This window comes from Vanacampus margaritifer, chromosome 13 (genome assembly GCF_051991255.1).
Source record: "Vanacampus margaritifer isolate UIUO_Vmar chromosome 13, RoL_Vmar_1.0, whole genome shotgun sequence".
Taxonomy (NCBI): Eukaryota; Metazoa; Chordata; class Actinopteri; order Syngnathiformes; family Syngnathidae; genus Vanacampus; species Vanacampus margaritifer.
In genome coordinates this window covers 18728462-18741974 of record NC_135444.1, presented here as the reverse complement: position 1 = coordinate 18741974, position 13513 = coordinate 18728462, and the positions used below count along the sequence as shown (strand labels likewise).

The following is a 13513-nucleotide window of genomic DNA, read 5'->3' as shown; positions in this document are numbered from 1 at the left end:
TATTTTATTTTTTCTGGAGATTTCCATTTTGTTCATTCGGTAATTTTACCGATTTGACATGTCATCATCATTGCTCTCTCTTTTTTTATTTTTTTATTTTTTGTATGTGGGTGAGTATGTGTACGTGCGTGTGTGCGTAATTAATTGCATGACTTCACGAATTAACTCACGATTAATGACAACTTTTATATCTGTTCTAAATGTACAATAAAAAGATTAGAGGTTTTCATACAAAATAAAATTAACTAATAGAAATAGTTCAAATGAATATTTGACGTCTATAATCGTCAATGGCAGTGAATGAGTTCATTTCCATTGTGCTTAACAATAGAATTGTCAGACATAGCATTCATATGATGTCATGTTTAAGACATATTTTGACCACAGACCGGCTGTAATTAAAAACAGCTCGGCTTCCCTTTTCTCCTAATATGGTATCACTCCCAACAAAACGTGGCGGAGATTCCGCATTGAATATTTAATTGGAGAGCAAAAGTTCGGAATGTGAAATCATCTTCCACATTATTGCTTTTCATCTCATTTTTAATGGGGAAAAAAAAGATGACATAATCCGGTACACTTGTTCCTTCCGAATGTGTCCCCGTTGTCATCCCTCAAACCCCCCCCCCCCCCCCCCCCAACATACACACTCCATCCGATGAGTGCAAAACAGAACGGAAACAGATGCGACAGCGAGCGTCTGCCAACACAAACATGGTCGGAGGCGTGCGTGCGTGCGTGCGTGCGTGCGTGCGCGCTCACATCCTCGGCAATTTCCAAGAAGACGCTGGAAAATCTCAGATTCCTTTGGGCCTCACGGGGGGTTAATGACATTTGAAACGACTTTTGTTTGTTTTACGGATCTTGTGAAGTTTGTCAAGTGTAGCCTCAAACCGCCATCTCAGAGAACACCACATAATAAATATATGACATAATCCAGCATTTAGTCAAACGTTTTCAAGATACGAATTTTAAGGGATCGAGGTTGAAGATGGGGGATGACGTCATCCTGTGAGCCTCAGATGTTTGGACTCGGAGCCACCAATTAGAAAAGACGTCATCTGCTGTTATGGACCACAAAATAGTCGGGAATTAATTTCGCCATCATTTCGTTGGCCCATTACAACATCTGATTCACATCACAGACACAGATGGACCCAACGGTTTGGACTAAATTCTGTTACTGTTGCCTTCTGTTCACGTCAGCTGGCTGGTGAGCATCAGAATTCATTATTTGATCACATTAAATGATCAGCGGCCAATAATGATTGTTGTTTGTTTTCACAGCTGTCGCCGTCTCCGAAAAGTCAGCAGAATTGTTTTGAAGCTGCGTTTGGTGCCATCTAAAATCAACAGTAGGGGTGTCAGGCGATTCATTTTTTTAATCATAATTAATCACATGACTTCAATAGTTAACTCACGATTAACTGCAAATTTTATATCTGTTCTTATAGTGAGAAAAAAATGTAATGTCATAATAATTCATAAAATGTAGTTAAAATAAAAAAATATGTACTGCACTGTAAAAGTGCGACATTGATTTGTGTTGTGGTCATTTTCTGCCACTAGATGGCATCATTGCATTTGTAAGACGCTGGTGACAGCTCGGTGCGTTTTTCTTTTCATATTAAGAGCTATCTAATCTTTAACATGATGTTACTTGTGAAATTCTGCACATTTTTAAAATTGTAAAATACAACTTCACCCCAGTCTACACAAATATATGCGTTATTATTAAATTTATTACTGCTAAATAGGGGTGTGAATTGCCTAGTACCTGGCGATTCGATTCGTATCACGATTCATAGGTCACAATTCGATTCGATACCGATTAATCCCGATACAAATCTATAAATTGATTATTGCAATTTAGTTGTTTTTTTTTAACTCAAATTTAGAAAATACTAATCCGTAAACTTGTACATGTACACTGTAAGATTTGTACGAAAATGTATTTATTTATCTAAAAATTCAGGCTTATAACTGAGCCACTTTATTTAACAAACAATCTGTTGCAATCTGTTTCATGTTTGAACAGCATTGAAATAAAACATTATGGCTTAATGTTCCATTAATATAACATTCTTCCATGCTTAACGTGTGAACCCTAAGTATGACGTTTTGTTGAATATTCCCATAAAAAAATAATGTTTAAAAATCGATTCGAGAATTGCGCGCTGTAATATCGCGATATATTGCCGAATCGATTTTTTTTTAACACCCCTACTGCTAAATGTAGACATGGACGTGTCTGCTCATTAATCGAGCAATTTAAAAAAAAAGGCTTTAAAGGACCTTTAAATTTACTCAAAATGAACGCACTCATTTTGACACCCCTAGTATGAAGCAAAAGTAAATAAAGAAATAATGAATTTCTCATTTTGTATTTGATGCCTGTAAACGGTTTCCATAAAGATGCAGGGACAGCGGCGACAAATGACTGTTAAGTGCAAGAAATTTAGGAAAATTTATCCACCCCTCAAGCTGGACACAATTTATTGTCTATCCCGGGTCACGCTGCACACGTGTGGAACACGCAGGTGGCTGTGCGTGCGCCCGAGTGTGTCTATGTGCGGCCTTGCACGGATGATTACATCAAATGTCCAGATCCTGTCAAGATTTCATTAGCGGTGCTTGCAGCAGCTTGATGTTGGGGAGGCGGGAGAGAACATCCAGTGATAAGCAAGTTAATGTTGAATGAGCTCTGCGGATGATCAAGCGTTATCAAATAGACTGCAGCCGCAGGCCATCAAACAGCCAAATAAGAAATAAGAACGACATTGGTTAAGGTGGGTTTTCTGTTATGTTTTCTGTAGATCAACTTTTGCTCTAGATGAGAGAGCGTATTGCAGTCACTTGCTGTTTTTCTGACTAATTTTAACTTCTTTTTTTTTGTAATTATTTTTCTGTTTTCTGAATATTTTTTTCAGTTTTACTGATAATTTTTTGTCATAAAAAAAAAAAATTCAAAAAAACAAGAAAAAAATGATTTAGAAAAACTACTCAGGAAAAAAATATGCAGAAAACGGGAAAAAAAAAACGGAAGAAAAACTATTCCAGAAAACAGAGCACAAAACAGAACACCTGCTTCTATTTTTCGGAGTATTTTTATTTTATAAAACAAAACAAAAAAATCTGAAAAACAGGGGAAACATTTTTTTTTTTAAAGGAAAAAAATTATTCTGTAAAACAAGAGCTTCTGTTTTTCGTAGTAATTATTATTATTATTATTTTTACCTCCAAGTGACTTGTTATAGACTCGCTAGTGACGGACACTTTCCCACATGCATTAAGCTTCTGTAGCAACTTAACTGCTAGCTTACTAAAATCATGCCGATCGATTGACATGTTCGTATACTTACCGTATACTAACCTAGCTTACATTTGAATGACAGTATACAGTAAAAAAGCATAAAACATTACCAATACTGTGTGTGTTACTAATTAGTTACGGTGCATGTTTTACCTTAAAAACATGAGCCAGTAAGTCATATAGTTGAAGGTACGTTGGAGGTATGCGGGAAAATGTCCACTATTAGTGAGTCTGCAACTCGTCACTTGGAGTTCAGAGGTAAAAAATAATAATAAAAATACTCCGAAAAATAGAAGCAGGTGTTGTGTTTTGTGCTCTGTTTTCTGGAATAGTTTTTCTTCAGTTTTTTCCCCCCAGAACAGTTTTTCGTCCTGTTTTTCTAAATCATTTTTTTCTTGTTATTTTGAATATTTATTTTAAGTCACTTGGAGTTCAGTTAGAATTAATAATAATGATAATTACTCCGAAAAACAGAAGCTCTTGTTTTACAGATTTTTTTTTCCTTTTTTTGGGGGGGAATAATGTTTCCCCTGTTTTTCAGATTTTTTTGTTTTGTTTTTCTGAGTAATTTTCGGCATATTTATTTTTTAACCGTTTTTCGGAATATTTTTTGTATAACAGATTTTAAAAATCAGTAAAACAGGAAAAAAAATCTGAAAAACTAGAAAAAAATCAGAAAAACTAGAAAAAAAATCTGAAAAAAAATCAGAAAAACTAGAAAAAAGAAAAAACTGAAAATTTAAAAAAAAAATGACTCATAAAAAGCAAAGGTCCCCCCAAAAATTTGGCAACAAAACAGACGGGGGGTCAAGTGAATGCAATCAGAACCGTAGCGTAACGTGCAATTTTAATAAAATAGGAAAGAAATTGTTTGCTACTACAGGACCCCAAAATCACCAAAGAACAAAAAAAAAACACCAATGTCAGCAATTCATGTCTTGTGTTTATTTGAATCCTAAACAATGTTTTTTAAAGGTTCAATAATTCATACAGCAATATTGCAATATAATGTGATTATTTTTTCATTATATTCTAATCATGCAAGGAGATCTTAAACAGTTGTATTTTTTTTTCAAAATGCTTAATGAAATTACTATCCAACATTAAGGCATGCGAAATGATCAAATGCATTATTGTTATATTTCTTTAATAATTATTGACATCGTTTTCAAGACAAAAAAAGCTAATCAGAATTTTCCAGGACAAAATCAAAATGTCTTGTTGACATTCATTTCTGATTACATGTCGAGGTTTAACACGAGGCAGGCTGCATTTTCTGGATTTTCTTTCTTCTTTTCACATCAACATATCACGACTCGAACCTTGTTAACACCGCACGCAAATCCTGTTTTCGCAACAATCATCTTGTATAGAAATTTGTTGAAATGTCCCGTTTTCCTTCCTGTCTAGGCACCGCCAGCTAATTCCTGCCTGATATCAGCCGTGTGGGAGCCACTTTTTTTGTCTTTCTTCCGTGTGGCCTGAGACAAATCCAGGATCAGCTTGGAGTGAAGGAAACGCCGGTACGAGTCTTTCTCCATCAAGATGTAGATCCTCCTCTGAGCCTCGTCAAAACACGAGGGAGAGGCGCTCGTCACGTTCTCGCAAGTTTCCTCTCTGGTCGCAGCATCCAAATTTACCTGCAAGGAGACATGAAGGAAAAAGCATGTCAAGAAAAGGAATGAGTTTTTCAATTAGAGCAGTGGTTCTTAACCCGGGTTCGACTGAACCCTAGGGGTTGGGTGAGTCAGTCTCAAGGGTTCGGCGGCGACGCACGCACTCGACTCAAATTATGGACAAATATGTGCCATATGGATTCACGCGTATAACGGAACGCATGGTGTTCCACAGGGTTCAATTCCGGGGCCTCTGCTGTTTGCATTCTTCTTTCTTTTTTTTCTCTTTTTTTTTTCTTTGCTGTTTGCATTCTATCTGCTGCCCCTGGCTTCCATCTTAAGAAAACAGCAGCAGTTGTTTTCAAGTGCTCTATACATACAAAGTTCTATATAGTGGCCTAACTGAAATATATATATATATATATTTTTAATTTTTTTTCCCCCAATAAAGAAGGTTTCACTGGTGGTGTTCAGTTCCTCCAACAAGGTTAAGAACCACTGAATTAGAGGGTGTACAATTTCAGTGGTGTTCCACAGGGTTCAATTCCGGGGCCTCTACTGTTTGCATTCTTCTTTCTTTTTTTTCTCTTTTTTTTTTTCTTTGCTGTTTGCATTATATCTGTTGCCCCTGGCTTCCATCTTAAGAAAACAGCAGCAGTTGTTTTCAAGTGCTCTATACTATAATATATTATTATTATATATTATATATTTTTTTTTAATTTTATTTTATTTTATTTTATTTTTATTTTTTTCCCAATAAAGAATGTTTCACTGGTGGTGTTCAGTTCCTCCAACAAGGTTAAGAACCACTGAATTAGAGGGTGTACAATTTCAGCTCGTTCGTCATTACCTCATTTGGAGAGCCTTCCGCCACATATTGCTTGTAGATGAACTTTGCTTTCTTGTCCAACTTGCATGTCGGCGTGTTCTTGAAGTCCTCACAAGCAAGCCAGAAGTGCATGTTCTCTTGGCTGAACTCCGACCTCAGGAAGCTGCTGAACACGCTGCGACCCGCTAACAAAGATATCAAATACATGATGCTCGTTAGTTGGACATAACGTCAGTGGAAAAGCCTAGTAATATTTTATAGTTTTTATGCTTTTGATAGCTCAATTGCTATAGTTTTGGAATTCTCATTTTTGTTTTGATTTTGTTTTGAATTTTGTTTTTTAAATTGAGTTAGTTTGAATTAGTTGTCAGGGTGGTTCTGTTAGTTCTTAGTAGTTTCAATTATTTGAAAAATGCTTAGTTTTAGTTAGTTTCGGTATTAGTTTTAGTTTTAGTTTTTTTTTTTTAAAGGTTGTTAAATGGAAAAAGCAGGCAAGCCGAGCCATTGCAACCAAAAGTCAAGCATGAAAAATTGGCGCCTTGACAACATCTGAAGGTGCTTTTCTATTGGCTGCTGCAAGGTGACGTCACTTCTGTGTGGCACACTTTTTAAACATCCGTATTCTGGTTAATATAAAAATAAATCTACTTTAAAATCAACCTCAAAGGCTCATGCATTAAATTAAATTAAAGGACTTTTTCACGATAATTATTGTTAGTTTTAGTTAGTTTTTTTTTTTTTTTAAATAACAGCATTTTTATTTTTATTTTATTTAATGAAAAAAAAAATTGATTTTTTTTTCCCGTTAGTTTTCGTTAATTAAAATAACCTTGGTTAGGCATCATCATCATAATATGGAATAATAAAAAAGGTGCTCGCTGTATGTTAGCACACCTCCCATATTTCTCCTTTCCAAGTTACAATCAAATGAATCATAAAAACAGAAATGTATAGAATGAATTTCACTTATTTATGAGCACAGCTGTTGCCAGGAAAGACTTGGACAACAGTCATGACACTCAATTTCAGTGATTGTAGTCATGGTCAGATCTTAGCTGCTTACCCTAAGGCCATTGCTCTTTCTCACACTCACACACACGCGCGCACACACACACAATAGCGGTTCACCACTGGTGACAAAGCCCTGAGGGATTTTCCAGTTGCGCGTTCCGACACGTAGCGTTTTTGGGCCAAGTCCTCCAAACTGCTTTTTTAAATCCAGACCACAATAGCTTACCAGAATGACAATATCGTTACATATCTTTTTTTCTTTTTCTTTTTCTTTTTTTTTACGTTTATGGGATGAAACTGAATGTAGACATCCCAAAAACGTTTTCACAGAAAAGCAATGATATTTTAATCAATAACGTATAGAAATTAGTTAATGTAAAAAAAAAAAAATTTTTTAAGAGTTTTTTGACACTCACTTTCAGAGTTCATCACACAGCTGAAGGATTCTTTCCATTTCTCCACATCAGCAGCAGTTGGCATCCTAAAACAATTGTTTTATTATTATGAAGTAAAAAACACAACATTTTTGTTTGCTCCTAATATAACTCAAAATATAGACCATCGTCAAATATCTTCCCTTGTTGGCTGAGATGTTTTTTTTAATCTAAGACGACCGCAGATAATCGATAAGCCTAAAATCAATAACTAATTTAAGCCTGATGATAGCCGACTCGCCTGACTCAACTGAGCAAATCGATTGCGCAATCCATTGATAGCTTTATCATCTTAGAAGTAATTATCTTTAAGTGTCTCTGAAAGGTTACAAATTGAAAAGGGTAAATGAGTAAATGTAAATGTAAATGAGTAAACACGTAAATGAGATCAAAGGAAGTTCATTCAGTCCACAACAAAATAACAAACAGTTGTTCAGAAAATATGTTTTATTGAAGATATGAGACTAAAGTCCCATCTAATTTGCTGTGTTTTTTTGCTAACTCGGGATTTCACAACAATTTGTTGCTGCAACAATATGATCGCGCCAATCTCGGTATAGGCATTTAAATTGTTGAAATTTGAATATCGCTATCCTCTCTGCTAATGAGGTCATCCGCTTATTTAAGGGACCAAACCCCATAAGCTGACGGTCATTCATTTGAACATTTTCCTCAACAATGTACATCAATATTCATACCTTCAATTTCTTTGATTCTATTCAAAAAAAACGTTTTTTCTTTTCACCTTTTTGCAGCGTCTTCATTCTTCGTTTCTTTGGTCTGCTTGTGGTCCACTTCTTGGGATTCTTGCTTCTGGAGCAAGAAGCTTATTTTGTGTTTGATGTCTTTGGCACTGAAAAAAATATTTGGAAATCTCATTGGATGACCAATTTCATTTGAATAACAAAATGCTTCCACATTATTTTGCCTTTGCAGTTTGCAGCTGGCCAATCAATTCAAAAATAAAATGTCAATAAAACAGCCATGGCTGTAATGTGAAATCTTACTTACCTTTTCAGGCATGTTGCAGGAAGTGTCGCTAGTCCTTTACACATGGTGAAATGTTCAAGATCTCAAATGTTCAGCCTTTTATTTTTCTCTTTAATAACAAGAGTGAGGTGGCATGAAGCAGTTTTCAAGCACTGATCTTCAGTTGAGCATAGCCGGCTGAAGCTGGCTCCACCCCTACGAGTGTACACAAATGCAATCATGCAGGGGGGGGGTTCTGTGCAATGGAAAAAGAGGACCTTAGATAGCTTCTTTGTTTTGCTCATCGGGATTGTTTTTTTTCTTACCAGTAGGTGTTATGTAAGAGCAGAATTGGTGGTCAGGGATGGATCCCACCAGATATTCTTAAAAAATAATAATAATAATAATAATAATAATAAGAGCAGAATTGGTGGTCAGGGATGGATCCCACCAGATATTCTTAAATAATAATAATAATAATAATAATAATAAGGAATAATAATAATAAGAGCAGAATTGGTGGTCAGGGATGGATCCCACCAGATATTCTTAAATAATAATAATAATAATAATAATAATAATAATAAGGAATAATAATAATAAGAGCAGAATTGGTGGTCAGGGATGGATCCCACCAGATATTCTTAAAAAAAAAAATAATAATAATAATAATAAGAGCAGAATTGGTGGTCAGGGATGGATCCCACCAGATATTCTTAAAAAAAAATAATAATAATAATAATAAGGAATAATAATAATAAGAGCAGAATTGGTGGTCAGGGATGGATCCCACCAGATATTCTTAAAAAAAAAATAATAATAATAATAATAATAAGAGCAGAATTGGTGGTCAGGGATGGATCCCACCAGATATTCTTAAAATAATAATAATAATAATAAGGAATAATAATAATAAGAGCAGAATTGGTGGTCAGGGATGGATCCCACCAGATATTCTTAAAAAAAAATAATAATAATAAGGAATAATAATAATAAGAGCAGAATTGGTGGTCAGGGATGGATCCCACCAGATATTCTTAAAAAAAAAATTATAATAATAAGGAATAATAATAATAAGAGCAGAATTGGTGGTCAGGGATGGATCCCACCAGATATTCTTAAAAAATAACAATAATAATAATTATCAGAAATCTGTGCAGCATTAGTTAAGCACCTCTAGCATTTTATGATATTTCAAAATACAATATATTTGTAATAATTATTATTTTCTCAGTCAAGCCCCCCCTTTAGTGGACACGCTGAACACAAAAATTCAGCTGCCAAAAGTTTATTGCACATGAAATGGAAATTAAGTGGAAATGCAAATTTTTATTATACACCTCAATACTAGTTTATTTTTCTACAATATATGAATGAGTCCGTGTTCTTAGTCACAATTGATTCCGCCAAATGTATTTCAGAAATTAGCCTACACGTTGTCTTTTCAGTGTAAATTAATAATTACAAAGCCAAATGTATCATATTCTATACAATAAATTTTTAGCCCTCCATTTCATCCATTGTGTGTGATTAATCGTGAGTTAACTATTGAAGTCATGTGATTAATTACTATAAAAAAATTTAGACGCCCCAAATTTTTAATAATCTAGAAGTTGCGTCAGGCGATTAATTTTTTTTAATTGTAATTAATCGCATGACCTTAATAGTTAACTCACGATTAATCACACATTTTATATCTGTTCTAAATGTACAATAAAAACATTTTTTCTAGGTTTTCATCAATTTAAATCAATTTAAAAAAAAATTAAACTAATAGAAATAATTCAAATGAATTTTTGACGTCTATAGTCGTCCATGGCAGTGAATGAGTTAAACATTTTTGTCCTCTTAGATGCTGTCTGAAAGCATCTCCAATTTCTATCTGCAAATGACCTCAGTTTTTTTTTGTTGTTTTTTTCAGAAACACATGTGAGCATTTACTGGACACGCAGTGCTGCCAAAGGTTCTACTTGAAAGAAGAAATCAAAGAAGAAAACCATTATCATTGTTGCTCAGAATTATTACTCAACTCAACTTGAATTGTTGAGTACTTGTAAAACAACCATAAAAATTAAATGTATAATTTTTAAGACATTGAAAAGCAAGGTAGATAAATAAAAAGTGGTTTACTAAGATTACTGGAAGAACTTAGAGCGCAAGAACATGAGTCCGGTTTTTTTTTTATGATTAAAGAAATGCTCTAGAAGACCTTAATCATGAGTATGGGAGGGTTTTTTTTGGGGGGGGGGCTTCCCCCTGTCCTATGTTTGGAAGAAAAATATTTTTAAAAAATCCAAATTTGTGCCCTAGCACAGTAAATAAATGAAATATTGTACTTTAAATCATGGCCCTGGAAACTTTCATCCCATTTCTCCCCTTAACGATTCCAGTGGGTGGAGTCAGTCCAGGAAGTAAACGTAATCAGGCATCATTTTGTTTTCAACTTGCCTTTGTTTGTTTGCTACGCCGTTTGATGCTAACAACTAGAAATGCTAAAAAACTGAAATCAAAGGCTTTCTTTAAAATAAAATAAAAAATAAAAAAGTAGCAACTGCCATTACCTTAAGACTTAAAACAGCGCCTCATGCCGTATTTATTTACTATTTTCAGTTTTACAGCTGGTAACCATGAGAAGCTCGGTGAAGCGTTAAAACCATTAAGGAGGATTTACGGTAAAGTCAACTTTCATTCCATGCACTTTAAGTAAAAGCACATCAAACTAATAAACACACGCGGATCTGTTTGCAGCCTTAACGTAATGACCCATAAAGTCGACCTGATGTGCTCGCTTAGAAGGAGACGTTCGCTGCTGAGTTGTTTTGGAGGCCTCATCAGTAAGCAAGTCACGCAACGATAATGGGTTGTGACGGGCCTACGTGTGGAACAACACGCAGGTTCGGATACGGATCGAAAGCAGACTCGCTTTGTGCACTGTCTTTGATGTGACCAAGCTTCAGCGATGATGGATGAGACAATACGCGTGATGAGGTTTGTCCGCTCACACTGTTGAGTTTGCCAGGTAGTCGCTTGTGATTTGGCCACGCCCCCCCAGCACTGCCACACACAGTTTAACACTTTATCCCTACAACTGAGTTCAAATAGTTCTGTCTTTAAGTACATGGGTTAAATGAGTACTTGTACTTTCACCAGTGTTTTAAGACCCACGTATCCATCACTAGCCTATAATGTGAGTACTTTTGCCACCATTCTTGACCACCAACTCCCTCGTGCCCTTGAGCAAGTTATTGGAACCTTAGTCGCTCATCAACGTGTGAATGAGTTAATACTTTTAAGACAATCTTCATGGAACACGTGTTTTACTTCGGTTTGATGCCAGCAACCGTGTGTGATGTAGTTAACGCAGTGGCACCACCTAGTGTCATAAAAGCTAATTACACTGACTGAAGCTAATCCGCGTGTATGATTTGCAAGACAGACTCCATTCACAGGCTGCTTACAAAGTTCTCAAATTATCTGGCGTTTGACTATTTTAATATTTTTTGTGTGTCAAGGAGAAACAGTTTCAATACACCAACGGCTTGGAAATGCTTTCATGTAAACTCCCCAACAACAATGCCCATATTTGACTTGTTTGTATAATCATGCTGACGTCACGCTGTTATTCAGTTCTTGCGCCATCTTCAGGCCACTCTTTGAAAGAACAGCATTTATTTTTCCTCCGTGTTCTCCAGACTTAGTCACGAGTCGGAGATGGCACAGTGTACTTACTGATAGTGCTCTCCGGGGAGTAAACATACCCCCCCCCCCCCCCCCCCCACACACACACACACACAAAGCAGTCCACTCCAGTCCAAACGTGTTTATTTACTTACTTATTTCGGTAACTGGTGGATGTATTGCAGTCATGTTTTTCTTAAATAGCCTATATTGCTGCATAAGGATTTTTGTGGAAGGATCGATGGAAACCTTTCCTGTTTAGGCTTGCCTTTTTACTTCTTCTTTTTTTAATACAGATTCTCTTATTTCATATTATATATTACAGTTTAAAAGTAAAATAATTTTTGCAGAGCAAAAATATGTTTGATGAAGACCATAGGGCCAATATTCACCCTTGTTTGTGTCCGTGTCAAAGGTTATCAAGTGTACATGTATGTGCAGACATGTAACATGTACACTGAGGCCCAAAATGCTAAATGTCCTTTGGACATTCAAGTCACAAGCAAGAAATGTGCTCCCTCCCGGTGTCAGAATGTTTGGTTTCAGGCTTCCTTCTATGACATCTAATGACCTAAACCCTATTTAGTTGGAGAAGTTGTTTGATTGCAGCCTCAAAAAGTTGTGCGACAAAATATTAAATTGAGGGTACCATAATTTTTTTTTTTGCTGGACCAGAAAAAAAAGTTGTTTCAGAGGATGTTAAAAAATTATTCTGTCAGTTTCAAGTTTCTTTAGAGACCTTAACATTTTTTTTATTTTTTTTATTGAAGGATGTTATACCATTATGTTACCTGGCCAGCCAGATTGAAAATAGGGATTCACTCGAGGGAGTTCTTCCCAATATCAATCTGGTACTTCACTAGGCCTTTCCCAATTGGGAAAGGCGGGGCTTGCTGTACAATACTTTGAGCTAATTGGACGATGCGGCATCTTTACACATTTTGTTTAGACCAATCAAGGCAACGGATCAAAATCTCGTCTTCCGTCTCGTCTTAGCGAGGGGGGGGGGGGGGGGGTACACGAACATCTTTACCAGGTAAAAATGCACGAAACTCCTCTTGCTGTTCATATTCAACAAGGAAACGGTGAGTAATTCTACAAGAACATAATAAATTGCAGCATCCATTCGTCTGTTAAGTCCCACCCCCCCCCCCCCCCCCCGCCATCGGTATTGGTTTCGTCCTGCCTAAACAACGCCTGATTGGTCTGCAAACATATCAGCGGGAGCGATACAAGATGCATTCTCAGGAGTTTGTGAACTCACAAATACCACGAGAATTCATCTTGCCGGCAAGGTTAGCCATTATGACCTGTGTGTGTACAAATTTCATTTCAAGATACGACTTCGCAGTCGTCATGTGTTGGACTTTACATAAGCAGACTTGTTAGCCCTTGCACAGTTAAACAAGAAATATCGAATTTTACATTGAACGGCAGGAAGTTTGAGGGTTAGGGTCATAGTTCAAAGACTGCACAGATTTAATCAGATTCTGTTCATCCCTTTCCCAGTTTTAAAAAAAACAAACATTTCAGAGCAAAGCCTTCTAAATAAAATCAAAGCAACTTCACTGAAACGCGCACATAAGCATCTGACGAATGTTGATCCTTTGTCTTTATAATTACGCAATTCATTAAGGATTTTTTTTATACCAAAAATAGAGCA

The 13513-nt window shown here is 35.9% G+C and overlaps 1 protein-coding gene across 1 annotated transcript; it reads right to left on the bottom strand.

The window, feature by feature from the left end:
• Positions 1-4243: 4243 nt before the first annotated feature.
• LOC144062849 (regulator of G-protein signaling 4-like) lies at positions 4244-8362 on the bottom strand. Its single transcript, XM_077584608.1, has 5 exons — positions 8215-8362; positions 7949-8056; positions 7186-7250; positions 5780-5943; positions 4244-4953 (listed from the first exon to the last, which is right to left on the bottom strand). The coding sequence occupies exons 1-5, from the start codon at positions 8256-8258 to the stop codon at positions 4720-4722; spliced, it is 615 nt and encodes a 204-aa protein (XP_077440734.1). The 5' UTR covers positions 8259-8362; the 3' UTR covers positions 4244-4719.
• Between the last annotated feature and the right edge of the window lie 5151 nt (positions 8363-13513).

Excerpts from the sequence above, each read along its gene's own strand:
- LOC144062849 (XM_077584608.1), bottom strand. The coding sequence starts at position 8,258 with ATGTGTAAAGGACTAGCGACACTTCCTGCAACATGCCTGAAAAG. Across the intron at positions 5,944-7,185 it reads CTGTGTGATGAACTCTGAAA|CGGGTCGCAGCGTGTTCAGC; the intron begins GTGAGTGTCAAA and ends TATCTTTGTTAG. Across the intron at positions 4,954-5,779 it reads CGGAAGGCTCTCCAAATGAG|GTAAATTTGGATGCTGCGAC; the intron begins GTAATGACGAAC and ends GTCTCCTTGCAG.